General features: G+C 44.8%; 1 protein-coding gene across 4 annotated transcripts in view; it reads left to right on the plus strand.

The window, feature by feature from the left end:
* Positions 1–23,424, plus strand: part of hdac5 (histone deacetylase 5) — a 62,884-nt gene extending 39,460 nt beyond the window's left edge. For all 4 annotated transcript variants that reach the window (XM_050068409.1, XM_050068412.1, XM_050068410.1 and 1 more), the window contains 22 exons: positions 1,536–1,667; positions 1,822–1,931; positions 2,249–2,365; positions 2,547–2,658; positions 2,809–2,922; positions 3,043–3,236; positions 3,315–3,433; positions 3,524–3,719; positions 9,296–9,410; positions 10,235–10,368; positions 11,682–11,802; positions 11,894–11,943; positions 12,037–12,144; positions 12,241–12,296; positions 12,403–12,490; positions 14,383–14,502; positions 14,608–14,705; positions 16,596–16,714; positions 16,829–16,962; positions 17,604–17,685; positions 17,776–17,956; positions 18,046–23,424. In XM_050068409.1, the coding sequence (XP_049924366.1) occupies positions 1,536–1,667; positions 1,822–1,931; positions 2,249–2,365; positions 2,547–2,658; positions 2,809–2,922; positions 3,043–3,236; positions 3,315–3,433; positions 3,524–3,719; positions 9,296–9,410; positions 10,235–10,368; positions 11,682–11,802; positions 11,894–11,943; positions 12,037–12,144; positions 12,241–12,296; positions 12,403–12,490; positions 14,383–14,502; positions 14,608–14,705; positions 16,596–16,714; positions 16,829–16,962; positions 17,604–17,685; positions 17,776–17,956; positions 18,046–18,085 (2,540 nt within the window). In that variant the 3' untranslated portion in view covers positions 18,086–23,424. The remainder of the gene's footprint in view (positions 1–1,535; positions 1,668–1,821; positions 1,932–2,248; positions 2,366–2,546; positions 2,659–2,808; positions 2,923–3,042; positions 3,237–3,314; positions 3,434–3,523; positions 3,720–9,295; positions 9,411–10,234; positions 10,369–11,681; positions 11,803–11,893; positions 11,944–12,036; positions 12,145–12,240; positions 12,297–12,402; positions 12,491–14,382; positions 14,503–14,607; positions 14,706–16,595; positions 16,715–16,828; positions 16,963–17,603; positions 17,686–17,775; positions 17,957–18,045) is intronic.
* Positions 23,425–24,890: the final 1,466 nt, after the last annotated feature.

A 24,890-nucleotide genomic window follows, 5' to 3' on the forward strand; every position in this document is an offset into this window, starting at 1 on the left:
TGCCAAGGTGCAGAGCGTTGGCTGACTGTCGGTGTGGTGTGTCAGGGCTCTTACACATGATAGATTTATATCACACATGTAAAACATTGACTGAAAGAATGCTCATGCAAAATCCTTTCAAGTCTTTCTCAGTCAGATCTGTTATTAGCTGCACTGATCCCACAGTCGAAGGGTTAACACTCACCAAACATCCAGGATTGCAGCTGTAGCTGGATTCACAACATCACGCAAGAATCATGAGATCACGAGAGAGTTCGGCCCTGAACAGCTCACATTTCTGCTGCTGTTCGATACAGTGGTGAAATTTGGTGTTTGGAAAATGGCGCCACTTTTTTATGAACATGAATTATGTAGGTAGGTAACTTTCCAAAATCTCTCTCTGAAGGTGGGGACACACCAAACCAACCGCAGCACCTCCACGGACTATTACATCCAGATGGTCCCGGTGTTTCCTCCACAGGCTCCACTTCACTCAGCTGCCCGATAAACCTGCTGCTTCTTCCCACTTTAACCTGAATAACAAACCAGGGCTCGGTGCTCCGGTTGGATCCAAACGGAGAGCCGGGGCTAGCTCAGAGACTAGCGGAGGCTAACTGGCTGTGCTTCCCTCCGGTCATGCTGCGGCTAACGCTCCGCTAGCCGCTCCCAGCTAGCTCCGGTTTGTTATTCAGGTTAAAGTGTGAAGAAGCAGCGGGTCTGTGGGGCAGCTGAGTGAAGTGGAGCCTGAGGAGGAAGCACCGGTTAGCCCCGGTTTCACTACAGGCAGATTCACTCGCTACAGGGGCGAGGAAATAAAACCTGAACAGCCAATCAGAGTGATCTCTCTCACCGACAAGCTCCGCTGCTGATTCAACATGCTCAATCGGCAGAAAAGCCGCAGACGCCAAAGTACCGACGGCGCGGGACACACCGCAGAAACTAGGGCGACAGACGCTCACCGACGGCCCGACTTTGGTCGACGGCCGACCGTCGGCTTGGTGTGTCAGGGCCTTTAGGCAGCTAGATTCTTGAGATCACGACAGAATCCAGCCCTGATTTGCTCCTGTGATAGAAACAGTATCGCCAAATCTCCCCAGTAGACACATTCCTACCATCAGTGCTGGACACTGTTTCAGCAGCTTAAACCAATAAAACTTGGACGCTTCTTGTTCCTCTGGTTCCTCTTCCTGCTCTCTGCCCTTCACCTTGACTTTTAAACCAAAGCCTCCTTAAAATACACCTGCTGCTGGCGCCGCTCATCCAGCATGCCGACGCTGCAGCCAGAATGCAACGGAGGATTATCAGCCTGCGCTCCTGTATCCGCCCTGATAGGCTCCTGTTGGCACATCACCAGGAAACCTTCAAATACCCCAAAGAAATCCTCCGCCAACCAAAACAATGACATCACAATCAAACAAATCGCACCAGATTAAAAAGCCCCAAAGAAAGAAACACACACAGGAACAAATGTGTCCGAACAGACTGAAACACAGTCGGCTGTTGATCGTTGATGTGTTTTTTTTTGACGCCACGCTGAGTCGTCTTCCTGTCTGCAGTCTCAGAGCCCAACCTGAAGGTGCGATCACGGTTGAAGCAGAAGGTGGCGGAGAGGCGGAGCTCCCCACTCCTCCGCAGGAAGGACGGGACCGTCATCAGCACCTTTAAGAAGAGAGCCATAGAGATATCAGGTAAACACACACACACACACACACACACACACACACACACACACACGTGTACACACTGACATGACAATGATTTACATTCTGGAAGAACAAAAGAAACAATGTGTTTTCAAAGTAAACATACGAACTCCTCTTCCTCTCTCTGTCTCTGGTCCAGTCTCGTCTCTGTGTAACAGTGCTCCAGGTTCAGGTCCCAGCAGTCCCAACAGCTCCAACACGGCTATTGCCAACGGCAACACGGGGTCGGTCCCCAACATACAGACTGAGGTATACACACACACAACCAAACTGAACCAAACAGGTCAGGTGTGAACGCAGCCTGTTTTTGTGTTGTTGCACAGAAACATTTATTTATTAACAGAGATAACGAGGCTCAGGAGCTTCATCGTTGATCCAACATGTGCAGGTCAGATTTTACATGAGGAGACTGAGGTGAAAACATGAGGTGGAGTCAAACAGCTGCACTCTGATGATTAATGACAGATGTTTTATTAACTGGTTAATGAATTTGTTTTAAAGCAGTCGAGCCCAAAGAGAAGAGTCACAGAGTGAGATGAGCTCCTAACTAACCTCTCTGTCTACAGCTGAGGTCTCTGCACCAGACGCTGGGGGCTGATGGGACATTGAGTCCTCTGAATCTCTACACCTCGCCCTCGCTGCCCAACATCTCCCTGGGCCTCCCAGCCAACACACACATCACGGTGGGTCACCGGCGGCATTTAGGCGGCATTTTGCTGCACTCCCCGATTTTGTTTTTATACTGCCAATGCTGAAAAAACACTGATTACTGCCAATGCTGAAAAAACACTGATTGGGCTTTCCTGCAAATTTGCACAACTCCTGTTTAAAAACCCCAGTAACCATGGTAACTTCCCCCCACAGCCCCCTCAGAAGCTGTCCACCCAGCAGGAGGCCGAGCGTCAAGCTATCCAATCACTGCGAGGGGGCGGAGCTCTAACAGGGAAGTTCCTCTCCACGTCCTCCCTACCTGCAGGTAAACTCACCTGAACGCATCATTTATTTTATTCTTAAACAGCAGGTGTGTGTGTGTGAGGAAACATTTAATTAAAGAAGCTTCTTGAGCACTACGTACTGAAGCTGTGTTTTCTGGAATGAGTAATGATGTCATCATGTGTCTCTGCAGGGGTGGGGCATGAGGTGGAGACTCCGCCCCCCAGCTCTCACTCCGCCCATTCCTCATTATTACAACATGTTCTACTGCTGGAGCAGGCCCGACAGCAGACAGCCATGCTCGCTGGTACATACACACACACACACACACACACACACACACACACACACACGTTGTCCACGCTAAAGTCCACGTTAGTCTCCGCCCACAGTGTCCAACTCTCTGTGTCTCTGCTCCCCCCCTCAGTCCCCATGTACAGCCAGTCGCCGCTGGTTACGGCAGAGAGAGGCGTGTCCGGCGGCATGCGGGCGGTCAACAAGTTACCTCGCCATCGGCCGCTGGCTCGGACCCAGAGTGCACCTCTGCCGCAGTCGCCGCAGGCGCTGCAGCAGCTGGTGGTGCAGCAGCAGCACCAACACTTCCTGGAGAAACACTACAAGGTACACACACACACACACACACACACGTTCATATACACACACACACATTCACACACTGACGTTAACTTGTGTGTGTAGATGCTGTCGAAGGGGACGGAGCTTCCCAGGCCGCCGCCCACCCACCCAGAGGAGACAGAGGAGGAGCTGACAGAGACCAATGACATGCAGGAGGACGATGAGGGGGCGGGGCTCCACAGGTGCCGTCAGTCAGCATCATTATCATCATCACTGATCGATCTTCATCAGTACCCGTGCTCTGTCTCTAACCTGTCACTCTGACCAATCAGGCTCCAGAAGGAGGGATCAGACGACAGCACGCCGTCCTCCGAGCAGCTCGCCGTGCACCTGAAGGGCGAGGAGGAGCACGGGAGCATGCACGTGAAAGGGGAGAGCACGGAGAGCGAGCTGGACGAAGAGGAAGAGGAGGATGACGTGGTCCAGCTGAGGGAGGGGGATGAAGAGGAGAGGGGGAGCTACTCACAGGTTTGTGCTTCGTTCTTATCTCCCAAATATCCGACTGCCGACGTCACAACACCAGGAGTTTAATAATCGAAACCAACAACAGTGAAATTCCAAATATATTAATTATCAGACATGAACTTTATTTCAAGTTGAGTTTTGGTTAAAAAAAAGACCTGTGGACGAAGGAAAGCAGCTCAGCGTTTGTCTCTGCTCACAGCGAGCAGCTGGTGAAGCTGAACCAGAGTTGGAGGGAGACAGAGTGATTTTATGCCAGACTATCTTAAATTAGATTGGCTGTACTGATATGTTTAACAATGGTTTGAATTTGATTTGTGTGCGCCTGCCTCAAGGGAAGAGAGAGGGGCAGGGGCTCAACTCAGATGAAGGTGTCGTGCAAACAACACTTTTAATTGAGAATTAAAAACTAAAATATAAAATAATAATAATAATTCCTTCAATTTCAAGAGCGTCCTCGCACAGTGTGCTCAGGCCCTAATTATTAAAAGAGATTAACAAAAAAAAGGTCTTGCAAATAGCACCACCTGGGGTCTGTCTGTGCATGTGCCTGCTTACAGGTGTGTATGCTGCTCTGTCAGGTCGGGAAGAGTTGCTCATGTGAAGCTGCAGCACTGGAGAGAAACCAGTAGCATCAGAGATTTGGCATTGACTTGGTACTGAACGTCAGACCTCTTGCACTCCACCCCCATTTTGTAGCGAAAACGCCTAAAATGACATACCCAAATTAAAATGACTGTAGCTTCTGAACCGCTCTGACTACATGCATGCATGAGGTCTTGCCAGAAAGAAAACTCTCTTGTGAAAGTGTCAGAAACACTCTAGGTGATACAGAGACAGAGTAATGGGCCTCTGAAGTCAGTAACAAGTTGAAGATTTTGCCTAAAATAAAATAAAAAATGTGTTTCAGGATGAATAACTGTCTGTGGCTTCATCTGAGCAGGTAAATGACACTGTGGGGCTGTAGGCACACTATCAATGAACACTTGTTTCAAATTTGAAGAAGACTGCTCAAAGTATGACCATTCTACAGTGTTTTTACCATGAAAAGATCCAGGCGGAGCTCCAAATGACAAGTGGGTCACTCTGCTTCAAAACAGTACTATCAGTGATCAAACAACACTCAGCCAGCTTCAAACATTGTACCTTATTGAAATCAGGTGTGATTATGATAGCTGATGTTGTTTATGACACAGAAACACCATAAAATATCACCAAATAAAGCCATATGAAACGTGAAAGTTATGATCCCACTTTCTAGACGGTGTATCTCAGCCAAAAATAGTGGTAGGAGTGAGACTCTTACCTTTTATAAAACAGCTAAGTCCCTGCTCACAGCTCCACATAAGATCGCGAGTAATCCTTTAACTTTTCCCGTTGAAAAACGGCATGACATGACTTGTCACCACTCATCACGATTTTGGACTTTGTGTGTTTAGGCTGCTCTGGTGTGAAATACATAATAAATAAAAGAAAAACATGTTATTTTTGAAAAGTCGAGAGCTTCCTGAATCCAGCAATACCAAACATCACATGGTTTGATGACGCAGTGCGCCTGGGAGATACCATTTAACAGAGGAGGGGGGGAGCGAGGACGTCGGCGTCCTGGCTGAGTTAGAGAGGTTAAGAAGGACTTGCAACAAAATCCACTTTTTTGGTGGTTTCTATTAACAGTGACTTTAAAATCACATTTTGAAGATGATGGTGGGATGACGGAGTGCTGGAGCTCCTCAGATACTCCTTCTTCATCAATATGGAACCGTCTTGTTCCCAAACCTATGTTTGAACTGTTCAAAGCATTTCGACCAAAATGATTTGATTCAGAACCAGAATAGTTTCTTCTCAGCTGCAGCAGGTTTTCCTTGATCTGAAGTGTAAACTGTCGTGACTTATTCTGCAGGTTGGAGAGAGAGGACGGAGAAGTCAGGAGAGAAATGGTCAGAGAGCGTTCAGAGGGGAATAAGACGGTGAATAGTAATAGTCGCATTAAAAAATTGATTTTTCAAAAATAAAACGAATATTCGAAATTCGAAAATCGTGACCCATCCCTAGTAATAACAGAACTAAAGTTTGCAGGTGATCAGTGATTTTGCTTCTAATGTTTATTTCCGCCCAACGCCCTCAGTTGATGACACATCCTCGATTAAAATGGCTCCCCTCACACGGGTGGAAAGGCGGGCTGCTTCATTAGATGTATAAATACAGCTCATTCATTACAGAGCATCAGCTTTATAAGAATCCTGAACAGAAGTGGTTGAAGAGCTGAGTTAATGTGGTGTGAATGGAGAATGTCGGGGATGTGGGGGCACGTCAGATCGGTAAGCGCCGTTCTGAGGTCTCAGGTCCGTCTTTAACTCAGGCGGCGTTCAGCATCATCCCACAGAGGGATGAATCACTCAGCTGCATCATCAGCCGTCCTCCTGCTGTTTGCAGTCTTCGCTCTGTTACAGATGTTGCTGTGTGTTAGAGATCTGACTCATCGCAGCGAACGCTCGGCCCGTTGCTGCGGTCCAAACCTGAGATGGCTTCAGGTGCTTTTCACCCTCGCACCGTTGTTTTCACACTTCCTGAGCCGCAGAGCGTTTCTGTCTTCCTTCTGGGTCTTTCTCTGGTCGTGCAGCTTCGTTACAGAAACAAGACGCTGCGTTGTGACGAGCTCGTTGTGTAACATGATTATTATCTGCTCTGAGAGAGAAGTTCTCGTCTTTAATGAACCCAAATGTGATGAAGAGTCACAGACGAGACTCAGTGTGCTTCAGTCACCAGCTGCTGTGAAACTTAAGACTTTGAAACGATCTGATCTGATAAAGTCAGGTTTGCTGTCACATTAGAGTCAAAGTTTTTTACAGAGAGGATTTTGGATCTTTATCAGTCAACTGATTTTATTATTCTCGTACCAAAGGTTGTGTTGAAATTAAGGCTGTCAAGCGATTGAAAAAATAGAATCTAATTAATCACATATATCAAATTTTGCTGTGAAAGTATTTAGAAAATTTCAGTTGAAATGAATGTTCTCAGATGTGTTATCGTAAAGCTGCTGGATTTTGGACACAGTTGTCCCTCTGTCCTCGACCACCCAAACTGGTCTGCAGTCCATTCTTTAAAGGCCCTGACACACCAAGCAGACGGTCGGCCGTCGACCAAAGTTGGGCCGTCGGTGAGCGTCTGTCGCCCTAGTTTTTGCGGTGTGTCCCGCACCGTCAGCACTTCGGCGTCGGCAGCTTTTCGGCCGATTGAGCATGTTGAATCGGCGGCGGAGCTTGTCGGTGAGAGAGATCACTCTGATTGGCTGTTCAGGTTTTATTTCCTCGCCCCTGTAGCGAGTGAATCTGCCTGTAGTGAAACCGGGGCTAACCGGTGCTTCCTCCTCAGGCTCCACTTCACTCAGCTGCCCCACAGACCCGCTGCTTCTTCACACTTTAACCTGAATAACAAACCGGAGCTAGCTGGGAGCGGCTAGCGGAGCGTTAGCCGCAGCATGACTGGAGAGAAGCACAGCCAGTTAGCCAGCTCAGTCTTAACACCTGGTCGAGCGTGGCTCGATGAGGCTGCTAGCGTTAGCATCGGAGGCTGTGCTAGCTCAGACCTCTTTGTGTTGAGGTCATAGTTCAGGCTGAAGTTCTCTGATGGTACGAAAGTTACTTCCTGCAGAACCTGCAGAGAACAGTGCTCCTATCAACAGCTCCATCTGGGTGTTTTTTAAATGTAAGCAGTGTCGTCTCGTCTGCCTCCATCATGTGACAGAGACACTGTGACCTTCAGTGACACACAGGGAACGCCATCAATCAGTGTTTATTTTCTAACACGTTATTTTAACAGCATTAACAAAATGTGTATTTGCAAAAATGAATAATGTAGATAATAAAAGATAAATACTTGTTGTCCATGTGTAGACACAATATCACCATACTTTGCTGTATCGATGTTTTCCCACCGCTAGAAGACAAAATATGAACGTCATCCTCTGTCAGTATTTTACTTAAAGTTCATGTTGGTATTAGACGTCCTGACATCGAGTGTGGTCACCCAACACCTAAGGAGCTCTGAGCATGCTCCACAGTTTCCGCCCCGGGCTTTGACCCGGAAGTCCAATAGCATTAAATGTGTAAGAGAAGAAGAAGCCGGTAACAACATGGAGAAATCTACATCCAGAGCTGTGACTTTTTGGACGGACCAAACGTACAGAGCTGTAAAGTTGTCCACCATGGTAGCAGTTAGCTGCTAGCTAACCGTAGCTAACTTGTTTGTCCATTGTTTGGTCTGTGACGTAATAGGTCAACAGGAAAAAGGTCCAATACTAACAAGCTGAAAGGGGGCATATCTCCGCCTATCGTAGAGGAGTCGCACATACTTGGCTCAATAAATGGATTCCCCTCCCGTGCTTGTATACTGGGACAAGGACAGTAGACCAGTTAGATGTCCTCGCCCAGCTGGGACTGTAGCTCCACTTCACTGTGACTGGAAACACACTGAGTGATGGTGGCGAGCTGGGTGGCGTCTTGATGCTGCTTAAAAACATTCGGTTTCTGCAAACAGAAATGATGCGTTTGTTTATTTACACACAGAGCAGGAAGTGAGATCAGATCACAAGTGTCACTCGAGACACGTTCTGATATCATTTGTGAACGGGCTCTTTTGTTTCTCCCGCCTCGTCACACCCGGTCGACCCCTCTGACCCGCGCTCGCTGTGGGAGGTGTTTGTGCTGGAGGATGAATGGATGAGTCTCAAATCTGTGATCACATTCAGCTGAGTGGATTTTTGTCAAAGCGCACAGGAGCAGGATGAGTCATCCGGAGAGCTCTGACATTTTACACAAACAGAAAAAGGATGAATTTGAATGAAACTCAGTGCAACTCTTCGTTTTGTGAAACGCTCGCTGACGTCATCATGTGACATATAGATCCGTGTTCTGTCAGCGCCTGAAACCTGAAACCTGAAACCTACCTGAACAAACTCCTTCAAACTGTCCTCCAACACGAGAGCCTCACCACTGGGCGTCCACACACACACACACACACACACACTGACGCTGCAGTGACATCACCAGCTGGTGACTCAACCCCTGGACTCATTGCTGTGTGTCTTCCTGTACGTCTGTATATCTTGAAGTGTGTGTGTTTTAGTGTCCACCCACACATGATGAGTCACCCAGATCGCAGCAGGGAGCACAGCAACACTCCCTATATATAGACCCAGTGTGTGTGTGTGTGTGTGTGTGTGTCTGCAGACAAACCTTAAAATCACACACACTCTGTGGAGGTTGGTGATGAGTGAAGTTTCAGCACAGTCAGTCCGAGTGTCACGAAAACCTGAACACAAATGTCGTCATCGTGAAACAAGTCGCAGCAGCGTTTTTATCGCTGCGTCGAATCAGTCGCTGAGTTTGAGCGTTTTTATCAAAGTTTATGAGCTGACAGAATATCTGAGTGTGTGATGACGGAGACGGACAGGAGGACTGTTGGCGTTCAGCACGCCATCTCTGCAGTGAATGAACGCCTCTCTGATTCATCCTGCTGCTGCTGCTGTGAATCATAACTCTCTCTCTCTCTCTCTGTGTCTCTTCTTCCCTCCTTCCCATCAGGCCTTGCAGCAGCTGGGTGTGTTCCAGTCCTCGCTGCCCCACAGACCTCTGGGACGAGCGCAGTCCTCCCCCGCCACGGCTACCGTCAATCCCATCAAACACCTCTTCACCACCGGTCAGTTTCTCTCTCTGCACATCTGCTCCCTTATTGGACGACAGTTTGACATCAGCCGCGTCGGTGCGCCCGCTGTTAAACCACCGTGCTGGTTGCCTAGCAACAGGGAGCTGACTGTTAGCTGGCGGTTCAGATGAACTGAAAAACCTGAAATTCTTCAACAGAGTTTCTTCTGCAGGAGCTGATGTCCTGGGACCAGCTGCACAAAACACCTGTAGTTTTCTCCTTAAATGTGACACTAAAGGCTTTATTGCTCCTTAGCTGAGGGACTTAGTTAAGTGGGATTCATACTTCTGTGTCGAATCAACACCGTACAGAGTCTACGCCATAACCTACGCCGTAGACTGACGTTACGTTACAGATCAGAAGCACAGAGAGTCGTTGACTAGAGATGATGCGCCGTCTCATGGCGGTCACTTCCTGTCGACGTTACAGATCAGAAGCACAGAGAGTTGTTGACTAGAGATGATACGCCGTCTCATCGTGGTCACTTCCTGTCAACCAGCAGCTTTTTACTACGTTACAGAACGGAGTGTCGACAGCAGTTGTTTGTTTGAATCTTTGGTCTGCTCTGGACTTCACATTCAGGTTTCTCCTCCGTCAGTTAACTGAGACCTTCACTCATGTTTCAGTTGTATCTGCTGACACCTGGTGGTGATCATCAGTTACTACAGAACACACAGTGGAGGATCTTTAGCGTGTATGATCTGTATGTTTTATTTCTCTTTATGAGTTTATTGTTTTACCCAGCATGCATCTCTTCCCAGCTCTTATTTGTTCAGCCCTGGTTGATATCTACATGTCTCTGTCCTTACTGTCTGCAGGGCTCGTCTACGACAGTCTGATGTTGAAGCATCAGTGTGTTTGTGGCAACGCTCACATCCACCCGGAGCATGCTGGGAGAGTGCAGAGCATCTGGTCCAGACTGCAGGAGACGGGCCTACTGGGCCGCTGCGAGGTACACACACACACTCACTCACACACACACAGTCCTTAATACTCTGGACAGAGCTCCGCCCACATTGCTGTAATCTGATGGTTATAAAAGTTTTACTTAGTTTTTATTTTATTATAATTGTTACTTTTTGATTTAAGTTGATTTTCTTTCATAAGGACAGGTTCAATATTACACCCATGCAGAAACTGGAGAACTGACAAACTCACCAGGGGTCTCATTATTAAAACAATGAGTTGGATCTATACTAAAAATGTACAGTATGTACGGACAAAAGTCAAAATGGCGTGCACCAAAATATATTCAACCGTTTCCACAATCAGCCTCCACCCCACCGTCTGCATCGCAGATTCCCCGTTTCCAAAATGTTCGTCAGCATGGGTCAAAGTTTCTCACGTCAAGTCTGTTTTTATAGATCACAACTTTTGCATGTGAAGTGGCGTTTGCCTCTTTCAACCCTCGGTTTGTGCGTACGCAGTGTTTATAAATGAGACTGCAGCTGATTTAAAACCTCTTGCACTCCACCCCCATTTTGAAGCGAAAACGCCTAAAATGACATACCCAAATTAAAATGACTGTAGCTTCTGAACCGCTCTGACTACATGCATGCATGAGGTNTACTATCAGTGATCAAACAACACTCAGCCAGCTTCAAACATTGTACCTTATTGAAATCAGGTGTGATTATGATAGCTGATGTTGTTTATGACACAGAAACACCATAAAATATCACCAAATAAAGCCATATGAAACGTGAAAGTTATGATCCCACTTTCTAGACGGTATATCTAAGCCAAAAATAGTGGTAGGAGTGAGACTCTTACCTTTTATAAAACAGCTAAGTCCCCGCTCACAGCTCCACATAAGATGGCGAGTAATCCTTCAATACCAAACATCACATGGTTTGATGACGTAGTGCGCCTGGGAGATACCATTTAACAGAGGAGGGGGGGAGCGAGGACGTCGGCGTCCTGGCTGAGTTAGAGAGGTTAAACCAATAAAAACTATGAATAGAGACGTTTCATTGTTCACATCAGTGTTTCTCTGAGACTGTTTGGTCTGTTGGAGATGAGCCGTTAGTTCAGCTTCGTTTCACATTGTAAAGTTTGGGCTACTGTAGAAACATGGCGGTGCAACGTGGTGATCTCTGTAGACGAGGACCTGCTCCCTGTGTAGATATGAACGTCGCATTCTGAGGGAACCAGAACACAAACATCAGATCAGATTCACTTTAAATCCGACACTCTGGAGCTTTGACTGTTTGATTTGTACAAACTCCTCACTCAGTGTGTGTGTGTGTGTGTGTGTGTGAGCAGAGGATTCGGGGGCGTAAGGCGTCTCTGGATGAGATCCAGTCGGTCCATTCAGAGTTCCACACTCTGCTGTACGGAACCAGTCCGCTCAACAGACACAAGCTGGACCACAAGAAGCTGCTGGGTAACCGTCTGTCTGTCTGTCTGCCTGTCTCACTGTCTGCTCTGTCTGTCCTGACATGACCTGTGAGCTCTGCTCTGATTGGTTGTTTCAGGTCCAATCAGCCAGAAGATGTACGCTGTTCTTCCCTGTGGAGGAATCGGGGTGAGGCTCTCTGTCAATAAACCATGTTTACTTGCTCACCAATATTATTCTATCTGTGGTCTGATGGTCTGAGCTCTGTGCCGCCCCCTGCAGGTGGACAGTGACACCGTGTGGAATGAGATGCACTCGTCAGCGGCGGTCCGCATGGCAGTCGGCTCTGTCATCGAGCTGGCCTTCAGAGTGGCTGCAGGCGAGCTGAAGGTAACACACACACACACACACACACACACTGCTTAGTTTTCTGATACTCACACACTGTCTGATCCGTCCTTCACTCTGCGTCTCTGTCTGTCCCAGAACGGCTTCGCTGTGGTTCGTCCACCAGGTCACCACGCTGAGGAGTCCACCGCCATGTCAGTACACACACACACACACACACACGGTCATTGTTACACTGTTGGGTGTTTCACCACGTCACACTCTGATGACGACTAACTGTAACACTCTGTGTGTGAACAGGGGGTTCTGTTTCTTTAATTCAGTCGCCATCACTGCCAAACTGCTGCAACAGAAACTGGGAGTGGGCAAGATCCTCATCGTGGACTGGGTGAGTAACACACACACACACACACACACACACACACACACACACACAACCTGTCTGCATCGTCACCTGTCATACGCCATGTGTCAGCCTTCATTCACAGAGACACGACCACAGCTCAGACACCTCAGCCTCGTTATAGACTCTGAAGCTTTCCTCGTATGCGCATGGAAGGGCAACTGGCGTCACGCACTTAAAATCACTGAATCGATGAATGAACTTCTGCAGGTACGTCCTTGGTGTCATACTTCCCCGGAGGATCTCAGTGCTGATTGGCTATCACGGCGTGAATTGGTCACTGAAGATCAGATTTTTCAACTCTTGCAAATAAGTGGATGATGCGAAATCACTCTACTCGCGTTATTCACGCCGCATCCATTCACATCCATCACACTGCCCGGCAGGAATTCACATCTAATCGCGTCTTTACATTAACTTTACATGTAATTCACTTGTGCGAATTGTTTTATTTTCACCCGGTGTGAACAGGCTTTCCTCGTATGTGCGAAGAGGTTTGCTCTCTCTGCCTCATGTTGTGTTCTCATGGTGTGTTCGTGTTGTACTCGGAGGTCGGAAATTCACAGTTCCCAGTCGGAAGTTTAAACTCGAACGCACCCTGAGATCGGATTTCCAACTCAGAAACTCGGAGCAACCGCATCAGCCTCGACTTACGAATTCAAGATGGCTGCCGGTCACATACATAGTGAGTCAACACTCTGCTAAAGTACTGTTTATAGCAATTTTATCTTATTTGTTTCACATCAGGTCAGCCTCACCTGAAGCGTTCATCAGTTGGAGTGCATGATGGTTTTGAAGCTGTCTATACTCCCAAAGAGCAAGGGCAACAAAGGCTTTCTTGCGGGCGTCCATGTTTTTTTCCGACTTGTCCANGCGGCTTTCATCAGTTGGAGTGCATGATGGTTTTGAAGCTGTCTATACTCCGAAAGTGCAAGGGCAACAAAGGCTTTCTTGCAGCCATCCATGTTTTTGTTCCGACTTGTCCACCGTCGTCAACTAAAATGCAAAAACTGTTGTCAACTCGGAGGTGACGTCATTCCTACTTCCGACTTCCGACCTATGAGTACAAAACGAACGCAGCATCACCAAATGCGATGCAAATTTTCATGTCATATGACTCGCCTAAGTTTGAACGCTAGAATATTTTGTATTGGCTCAATTCACGTGCGTGAAATTGCTGAATCAATGAATAAACTTCCGCTGGTACGCCCTCGGCGTCAAAGGATCTCAGTGCTGATGGGCTGTGGCGGCGCGAATCAGTCGCTGAAGTTCAGATTTTTCATCTCTTGTGAATAAGCATGTGACACCAAATCATGTATTCACTTAATTAATGCTGCTTAATTCACATGTTCGGCATTCATTACACTAACTGCTGCAAATACGCACCTAATGGCATCTTTATAATGACGTTACAGGTAATTTTTTGTTTTATTCGTGCCCAGTGTGAACACATCAGGCTTTGCTCGTATGCATGTGGAAGGGCAGAGCCATGCCGCCAAATATAACACTGCAAATGGGAATGAAGTTTCTTTGACTGAAGTTTTCCTGACTGAAATAAAGTTAATTCATTTGTTCATAGAGTCTGCCTCCATCCTGTCACACAAGTAAACCAGCTGTAAACACACGTAACACACGAGTTACGTTTAAGCAGACGACTCTGTTTTCACCTCTCTCTGTGCAAAAGTCATAAAACTAACGGCTGATTTATTCTCAGTGTAGCTGAGCTGATCTCTCTTATATATGATGAGATGACAGCGTTACCATGACGTCTTTATGTCACGATAATCATGTAGTGAAACTCAGCTCACACAGTGTGTCCACAGCGTCTTCATCAGCACTGACCTTCTCTCTGATGTCACTGTGACCTGTCACTGCAGGACATTCATCATGGCAACGGCACCCAGCAGGCCTTCTACAGCGACCCCAACGTCCTCTACATCTCCCTCCATCGCTATGACGACGGGAACTTCTTCCCTGGCAGCGGAGCTCCTGAGGAGGTACACACACACACACACACACACACACACACACACACACACAGAGGTAAAATGACTCTGTAGCGTCCACAGTGACCACAGCTCTGTGTCTGTCTCTGTCTGCAGGTGGGCTCAGGTGCAGGTGTTGGTTTCAATGTGAACATCGCGTGGACTGGAGGAGTGGAGCCACCTATGGGTGATGTGGAGTACCTCACTGCCTTCAGGTAAACACCATCATTATTATTGTTGTTATGGGATTGTTATCTTTTACATATAGTTTTGAAACGGTGACACTGTTTCTAAGATCAACAGAGAGACACAGGTGGAGTGAGAGTGGACGCTGGTCGTCAGACAGTCAGTCTGGCGCTGCGTTCAAGTGCTGCTCGAATTTTCCCTTTTTCAGAGTTGGAAGTCGTTCCTATAACTGTGTTGATGAGCTCTAATAGTTGTGATGTGGAAACAACACGGTTGCCATAAAGACGTGTTGTGTTTACAGATGCTTATCTGTAGGGCTGGGCGTTATGACAACATTTTCATATCACATTTTTTTTAAAAATCACATCGGTTTCACAGTGTTTGACGGTAGTTTGCTCGGGTTCGGCCCACTTGACACACTGCTGTGTTGTGCTACAGCCTATTCAAGTGCTGGAATTTGTTATGTACGTGACAACGCCTGAATGCAACACAGGCTCCACTCCATTAGTGCCATGGTCGGTTATAATTGTCACCATGTAGAGAAAGAAATGACATGCCGTCATGTAAATAATATATGTATATATATATATATATATATATATAGATAGATAGATAGATAGACATATAATATATATATAAGATGAATAACATGAGGCTCTTTAGTTTGTTTAATAAGAGGACAAGGTCTAGACCTGTTCTATAGGCCTGGATATGAAGCGTCCGTAGCTCCAAATAATATAACGGTAGTTTCTAAAGTGCAAAGACAAAAAAAAGAAAAATAATTCAGCCGTTCATATTTCAGCAGCTGCTAGTTGCATTCAGGGAAACACTGCTTGTTGTGGTTTGAGTTCTTCTGGGTCATCGTGTACAGTTCAGTTTCAGGACTCTCTCCAGCAGCCATTCTCACCTCGAAACTTTTCTCTATGCTCTCACTCTCGCCGGCTCGAGCACGCCTGTGGTGTGCAGTGGTGAAATGGGTCCCCGCTGAAACACTTTCCCGCCGTGCACATTCGGGACGTTGTTTGGGCTATTCACCGGTATTGCGATGTATGAAAAATTCATATCATAAGGAGAATAAAATAAACACCGGTTTTCGGTATGAACCAGTGTACCGCACAGCCCTACTTGTCTTGTCTATTAGATTCCGACAGTTTGGCTCCTCCCCCTTTAGTGCTTCTATAAAGCAGAGAACAAGTGATGATAGACGCACGAGATCTGTGATACCTTTAATCGTTACAATAATAATACATTTTATTTATAAGGCGGCTTTCATGGCACTCAAGGTCACCGTACAACAATCAAACAAAATACAGGTAATACAATTAAAACACATCTAAAATACAACAGAAAAACGGTCTGGTCAGCTTTTACAGTGAGAGCAGCTCAGTCAGACAACACTGATCAGAGACAGCGACACAGATCGTTCATATGGCGAAAAGAAAATCTAAAATATGAATAAATAAATAAACAGGCAACGAATCAGAGCAGAGGCAGAGAAGGACGCAGCACACTGACTGGCTGTTGTCACGGTTACTTACACTGCGTCATCAGCTATTTGATTTTCATACCCAGTAAAAATGTCCAAAGCTTTTCATCATTAAACATGGATTTCATCACAATCGGCTGTCGACATCGTTTTAATTGCTCAGCGCCAAATATGTGAACTAATACGAGTTTATTTTCACCTGCCAAACATTTACTGTCGTCAGGTTTCTGTATATATGACGTCAGAGTCAGCAGGTCCAGGTGCACCAACAACTTTGTCAACTTTGGAGTTTACATTCCAACTTGAGGCGGCGTCAGGAACTCATTTTTCCTTTTATTCTGACAGCACATGAACGCAGCATGAAAAAAATACCCTGCATTACGAATACCGTAAGGAAGGAGCTGTAATAGAGTGTGTGTGTGTGTGTGTGCAGGACCATAGTGATGCCTGTCGCCCAGCAGTTCAGTCCAGACGTGGTCCTGGTGTCTGCGGGCTTCGACGCCGTGGAGGGTCATCAGTCTCCTCTGGGAGGATACAACGTCTCCGCCAAGTGTGAGTGACACCCCGGTTACCATGGTGACCAGACCGAGACACAGCGCGGCCTCAGCGGCACTTTGCCAAATGCTTTTAATAATCAGTGTCTCTGAACATGTCGTGTGTCGGCAGGTTTCAGTCAGCTGACGCAGCTGCTGATGGGTCTGGCGGGCGGGCGCGTTGTCATGGCGCTGGAGGGAGGTCATGACCTCACAGCCATCTGTGACGCATCAGAGGCCTGCGTCTCTGCGCTCCTGGGAGACCCGGTGAGAATCTGATCAGTGATTAGTCATGGCTTACTGTCAAACAGTGAACAGGAAGAAGACATGACGAGGACTCTGTAGGTCTGCAGAACGCTTTGTGGTCGTTTGAGGCGTTTTACAGATTTTAAATCTCCGTACGACAGATTCTCATGTCCGTTTGAATGTTAAAGGAACAGTTCAACTTTTTATGCTTTGGCGCCAGCGATAGCTGCGAAGCTGCATTTTGTTTGCAGGTTCTCTGTTTGTCCTTTCATACGTATTCACACACTTTGAGAGAATTTCTTCAAATTTGGCACAAACGTCCACTCAGACCTAACGAGGTCACTGAGATCATGTGTCTGTGTCATTTTTGTGAACATATCTAAAGAACATCTTCAGGGATTTTTTTTAAAATTTGAAATGAACGTCACAAACGTCACTTCGACTCAACAATGAACTGATTAAGTTTGGATGATCAAAAGTCGAGGTCCCTGTGACCTCCTCTGTCTCATTCTCATGAACGTGATATTAAAACACCTCAAGTGAAGCTCTTCAAATTTGGCACAAACATCCACTTAGACCTAACGATGAACTAATTAGATTTTGGTGGTCGAAGGTCACTGTGATTTGTGTTGTTAACGTGTGTGTGTGTGTGTGTTTGTCAGTGTGACGCTGTGTTTCAGTGGCCGCAGGAGAAGCCGTGTCCCAAAGCTCGGGCCTCGTTAGAGAGAGTCATCGAGATCCAGAGTAAGACACACACACACACACACACACTGTACGTATACACACTGATGACGCTGCGGCGTGTCCTAACCCTCCGTCTCTTCGTCCCTGCAGGTAAACACTGGTCCTGTCTCCAGACTTTGTCCCAGACGAGCGGACAGTCACTGTTGGACGACCCCATCAGCGCTCAGGGCCAATCAGAGAAGGAGGAGGCGGAGACAGTCAGTGCCATGGCGTCCCTCAGTGTTGATGTCGAGCCGCCGGGCGCAGATCCTGACGACACAGAAACCAGCAGGTCAGCGGTGCGACGTGACGTTTCACACTGAGCACATTAACGCCTTGTTTAGATTTTAAATGTGTGACATCATTTCCTGTCGCCTTCAGGTCCACGGAGGAGCCGATGGAGGAGGAGCCTGTGTTGTAGGAGGAGCTTTAACCAGAACCACACAAGAACTCCACATTCACCTCCTGCTGGCACCTCCTCTTCCTCGTCCTTTTCCTCTTCCTCCGTGTGTTCACACACACACACACACACACACACACACACAAACGCAGAGTGGAGGTGTGCCGCTGTGGAGGACTCTGATTGGCTGAGGAGGACATTATGGAGGCAGGAGGAGGCGGGGACTGTGACAAACACAGAGACGCATCTCTTTTCTACTCGACCCGAGGAGGAGCGGACGACTTGTTGGCATCTCCATGGAAACCAGAGGAGGAAGGGTCATACGTCAGCACCTGTACACAGCTTCATCACACACCTGTCTGTCCCGACTCCTCTGTTTCCACAGCGGGACGATGACCCATCAAAATACCAGACGCAAAGTGGACGACTTGTCCTCTTGTCTGTCTGTGCGTCCGTCTGTCAGAGACAGGCCGAGCGAGGAGTTTGACAATGAACAGAGGAGGAGGAGGAGGAACTAGGTGCCTTTTTTTAACGAAAAACAAAACCGTCCGATCCACAAAACGCCACCGCCGCAGCACCTCAGCAACCAACCAGCCAATCAGGACTGAAGAAACACACTGATGTGCACACACACACACACACACACACTGCTGTCGGTCAGTTCATCTTTGAGTCTTTGTTTCTTCGTCTGGATGCCTTAATTTGTTCTCATGTCACTCGTCAGCGCCCCGACAGATACGGCGAGGGGAGAACCGCCATGTAACCACACATCCATCAAAGCTCCTCCCATCAGACTTTAAAGCCATCAGAACACGCCGGGACGTCCCGCAAAGTCTCCGCTGAATATGAACGTCACTTTAATAATGATATTCAGCCAGACTCTGTGGGCGCTGGCGCGAGTGTCTCAGGATCAGGCCCGTCTCAGCGTCTTCATCACGTCAACCAACCCTCCGTCACTCCTCTCACTCACTCACTCAGTCATGTGACCTGAGCCCCGCCCCTTCCTGTAAAGGGGATTGTGGGATTGTGGCACGTTTTTGAAACACCACAGCGACCACCACGTCCCTCCTTCCTTTCTTTCTTTGTTTTTTTATTTGGTGTAAATACTGTTTCCTGTCGTGTCCATGGCGCCGTCACAGCAGACTCACTTTTCTATCTCTGTACATACGTCTATGTAAAAAACACAAAATCTCTTTTTGTATAAAAAAGAAAAAATCATATTCTATATATAAATATAAATATATATATATGTAAACATTGTTTTATCCAATCAGATTGGAGTTCTGAACATATTCTATTTGGAGATTTGATGTTTTAAAGGTTTGAGCTGTTTGACAGGAAGTAAGCACACGGTCTGAGGTCGTCGGACCGCCACCTGTTTGTTTGTTTGTTTGTTTGTTAACAGATGTTGAGGGTGGCTGGATGATGTCATCGTAGTGGTGGTTGTTGTTGTTGGAGGTGAGCGGCGAGCTCCAGTTCCTCTGGCAGGACCAGTGCTGCCCTCCGCAGGCAAACAGCAGCGACTACAGAAAGGCAGGTTATCCAAGGTCAAAGGTCACGACTCGGTAAATAGGCTGGTCCAGTGATGATGCGTTTTTGTAGTCCAACAGCCTCGACTGCTGAACTACACGAAGCTGTTACAGAGACGGAGTTAAAAATACAAACCCACCAGATGGACGTCTCTCGGTTCAGGAGAAACGGGGTGACTCAGAGGAAGTTTGCCTTCCATCCTGTGAATTCATTTCTTCATCGTTCTTGCTGAAACAAACTTTTGATCCACTTGTCGTTCACGGTTCACTGTTTCTGGATCAGAGCTAACGAACCGCTCTGCGTCAGGTCCGAGAACATTTTGATAGTTTGTTTTTTTCCAGGATTTAGGTGCAAATGACAAAAACTCAGATATTCTCTATGATTAGTAAATCACAAATTTTCAATAGAATCAGAAATACTCTAAAATTAACTTCCTTGAAATTCCTTGAAAATTATCTAAGATTATTAGATCACAAATTTACAAAATACGTCAGAAATTCTCTCAGATTAAAGTCGCAAATTTAAAAAATAACACAAAAGTCAGAAATTTACAGAAAAATCAGAAATTCTCTAAAATGAACGTCAAATTTTTACGATAAAAAAATACTGAATATTTTCTAAGATTATTACGTTGCAAATCTTAAAAAAATAAATAAAAAAATAGAATTTCTCAAAAATGAAAGTCACTAATTTACCATAAAAAAACCTAGAGTGTGCTAATAGTAATGAAATCACGTCTGACCTGAATGTTAAAGTTTGTTCAAGCTTCTGACGAGTCGACCAAAACTCCAAACCAACGACTGTATGTAAAGATGGCCGACATGTCTCCACTTCCTCCTACTGTGCAAACACTGAGGCCAAAGTATCACAGATACGGCCGCGGCCATCTTGTATCAAATTCCCGCCCATACAGCCGCACAATCAACGGCTGTTTGTCCCCTTAAAGCACAGCTTTAGAGACGTGACGTGTTCTCCAGCGTCACTTTTCACAAAGAATTCCCAGTCGAGGCCGTTAGCGACTGTTCTCTGTTGGAAGCCTCAGAGCTGGACCACTCTATTGCTCACATCTACAGAAACTTAGCAGAGCGACATCAGTCAGCGAACTCTGCCGACACACTCTTCAAACCTCACAAACGTCCGTCTCCCAGGAGCCTGTAGCTGCCGCTGCTACCTCTGGGTCTCATCTGTTCAAAGCAATACAACACTGACAGGACAGCAGTGACTGGACCGACAGCGTCCAGCCTTCAGCAGGCAGCGTCACAGCACCACATCATCATGGAGCTTTTAAAGGTGCGGGTGAGCGCTGTGTGTGTGTGTGTGTGTGTGTGGGTGTGTGTGTGTGTGTGTGTGTTACCTGTCAGGTGGATGGACAGAGGATTGATTGATTGATTGATTGATTTATTGAGCTCAGTGTCGTCTTTTTGTACTGATGTAAACACTAAGGCCATTTTGTCTGTGATACCAGCAGTCAGTGGACGCAGCGCGCCAGGCTGGGGGGGGGGGCGGGGGGGGGGCGGGGTTACAGCGATGACACAAAAATTTACCATCAAATGTGGGAGGAACAAAACAAACAGCTGGAGTGGGACGAACAAGTAGCAACTACCAGGATTTTATCAGCTGCGTTTAACTGTATGGAACACCAACTGAGTCAATATTAAATAAATAAATACATGAATAAATTAATGTTTATGACAAATAATATATATATAATATATATAAATAAATGTTAATATAAAAATATAAATAATGGGTCAATAAATAAATCAATAAATTCTTTTTTTTTTAATTTCCAGAAATAAATTATGTTTTTCAAAAGAAACCTTTTTTATTTATTACGGAGGACTTTTACCTCCTAATGTCACATTTATCTCTCAGCTCTTTTAATAACAGGTTGTGATTCAGTTCAGTTCTGGTGCTGTTGTTTTGGTTTGATTCTGTTGTTCAGACCGAAGTAAATATTTATTTAAATAAATCAGATGGAAATAAATGTGGAATTAGGAAATAAAAGTCCCTTAAAATAAGTAATAGTCCTTTGGCAAATGATATCCTATGTATGTATTTATTTATTTATTTATTGAATTACATTGACTCATTTATATATTTTTTGCTTCATTATTTATTTATTTCACAGCCATGTTCATTTATTTAATAGGAATAATTGTGCATTTATTTATTTAATTTTTATTTAAATTGAATTCCATATTAAACAAGCACCAACGAATTCAATTAAAATGAATTAAAATTAAATTGTCGGTTGAATAATTTGGTCTTTTTTCTCTCACTGCAGCAGCATGTAGTGGCCATTAGAGGAACTGCAGTGTAAAATATACAGCTGTTATCATAACTCTGGTTTATCACAACTTGGGCCCTATTTTTCCAAAAGTCAAAATTAGTTTTTTTAAGACAGATGGAATCATTTTCAAAATTCACAAAATGTTTTTATCCAATAAAATATTCTTCTTTCATTCATATTTATTGGCATTCAGCATTAATAATAATAATAATAATAATAATAAAAAAACATTTTCCCTGCAGTCAGAAAACTGTTTGCTGCACACAAAGGAAGGAAGCTGTGGGTTCTCTTCATGGTTAGACAGGAAGTGGTGAGCAGAAGGGTTTTCAGTTGGTTGCAATCTTCAACTTCACCACTAGATGCCACTCTTCAAAAAGTCATTGTTGTTGCCAAGACAATTAATTTTAAAAAATGATTTAATTGGTTAAATCACTTTATTTAAATTGAGTATTTTGTCTGAATATTTTTATTTCTTTATTTTTTTGGGGGGGTGATGACGTCTCGAAATACGACAGACGTTCAAAGCTTTCTTTGAAAACCTTTACAAAAGCTTGTGTCCGGCCGTAGTTGCTGCTTGTTCAGTTTGGTTGGGGTTTTTTTTCGGAGACAAACTGGAGTTCAGCACGTAGAGGAGCGTCTGCACCAGCACAGTGAAAACTCTGAAACATGAACAGTGCTGACAGTCTGATGATGATGATGATGATGATGAATGTCCTCCTCAGTCCAGAGGCTGCGCAGCATCACTGTTGCTTCCACCCACGCACACACTGAGGTGAAACGCACACTTTGACACACACACACACACACACAGACTATTTTGCTACATGAGTTAATACTGTATATTTCTTGATATGTTTGATACTGTGGTGTAAATGTAGTGTCCTGCTATGACGCGGTGTCGGGGGGGGGGGGTGGGGGGGTATTTTTGGACTCTTGGTGCGACAGAGGAGGTTCACTGTCACCTTCTCTCTCCGTCTCTTTTACCTCCGTCTCTTTTCGAGGGGGGACCTTCCTTCTCTCTGTCACCTTTCTCTCGTCCAGCTCGTGACTGAAAACTCGGAAAACGCCGTTTTGGTTGGAACTGATCACAAGCACATTCCTGACTCTTCTCTGTCCGTGCTGTCGTTTTCTCCAGATTCTTTCCTGTTGCGACGAAACAACATGTGTCTAGATCTTGCAGACTCACATGTATATAAAGTGCATATATGTGTACACATGTGCAATACACGCTATTCGAGCAATCTATTACTGTGACTATTATTGATGATGATACTTCAGCCTGTTTTTTCTTCTCGTCCTGATTTCCTGTTGATGAATTGTGTTGCAGGAGCTTAAAAAGGGAAGAAGGTGACTCTTGTGATTCTTCACACTCAATTTAATTTCAGGGGTTTGTGGACATTTTAATGAAGCCCTTTTTTTTTTTATTACTCTCACTGTAATGTTGTGACGTTGATCCTGATTATCTGTTTCTTTGTTTTTTTTTTAAGTGGGCCTGTTGTTAAACTTGTCTGGAAACTCAATAAAGCAATTCACTGACTGTCTGTTGTATTTCCCAACTCTCTGCAGAACACGAAACAAAATCTCTCTTCCATCACCTGCACAACTCCTTAACACAGAGCAGGGCTGTTTCCACTCTTATGCTAAGCTAAGCTAACCAACATACTTTTAATGAAAAATGTCATAGTACAGTTTATCTTATATTTAATAATATAAGATAATAATTAATTAGATTCATTCAGATTAGTATGTCATATACAATTTCAAAAATATGACATTTAAAAATTGCATAGAGAGTAATAGTGTAGTATTGTAGTTATAAATTTCACGAAAAACGTCATAGTATAGCATGTCGTTAAAATTTTCAAATATAACATAGTATGTCATCAAAACTTTAAAGAAAAGCATCATAGTATAGGATGTCGTCAAAATTTTCATCTAAAACGTCATAGTATAGCATGTTCTCAAATTTTTCACAAAAAACGTCATAGTATAGCATGTCGTCAGAATTTTCACGAAAAACGTCATAGCATGTCGCCAAATTTTAAAAAATAAAAAACGTCAGTGTAGATTGTCGTCTAAATTTTCATGAAAAACGTCATAGTGTAGCATGTCGTCAAAATTTTCCATCTAAAACATCATAGTATAGCATGTCGTCAAATTTTTCACAAAAAACGTCATAGTATAGCATGTCGCCAAACTTTTTTATAAAAAAATGTCATAGTATAGAATATCGTTAAAATTTTCACGAAAAACGTCATAGTATAGGATGTCGTCAAAATTTTCATCTAAAACGTCATAGTATAGCATGTTCTCAAATTTTTCACAAAAAACGTCATAGTATAGCATGACGTCAGAATTTTCACGAAAAACGTCATAGCATGTCGCCAAATTTTAAAAAATAAAAAACGTCATAGTGTAGATTGTCGTCTAAATTTTCATGAAAAACGTCATAGTGTAGCTTGTCGTCAAAATTTTCCATCTAAAACATCATATAGCATGTCGTCAAATTTTTCACAAAAAACGTCATAGTATAGCATGTCGCCAAACTTTTTTATAAAAAAATGTCATAGTATAGAATATCGTTAAAATTTTCACGAAAAACGTCATAGTATAGTATGTCGTCAAAATTTTCCATCTAAAACATCATAGTATAGCATGTCGTCAAATTTTTCACAAAAAAAGTCATAGTGTGGCATGTCGCCAAACTTTTTTATAAAAAACATCATAGTATAGCATGTCATCAAAATTTTCATGAAAAACGTCATAGTATAGCATGTCGTCAAAATTTTCATCTAAAACGTTATAGTATAGCATGTCGTCGAAGTTTTCATCTAAAACGTCATAGTATAGCATGTCGTCAAATTTTTCGCGAAAAACGTCATAGTATAGTATTTCGTCAAAATTTTCATCTAAAACGTCATAGTATAGCATGTCGTCAAATTTTAAAGAAAAAAAGTCAGTGTATGTCGCCAAATTTTTTATAAAAAACGTCAAGTATAGCAT

The sequence above is a fragment of the Epinephelus moara genome, chromosome 18, assembly GCF_006386435.1.
Source record: "Epinephelus moara isolate mb chromosome 18, YSFRI_EMoa_1.0, whole genome shotgun sequence".
Taxonomy (NCBI): Eukaryota; Metazoa; Chordata; class Actinopteri; order Perciformes; family Serranidae; genus Epinephelus; species Epinephelus moara.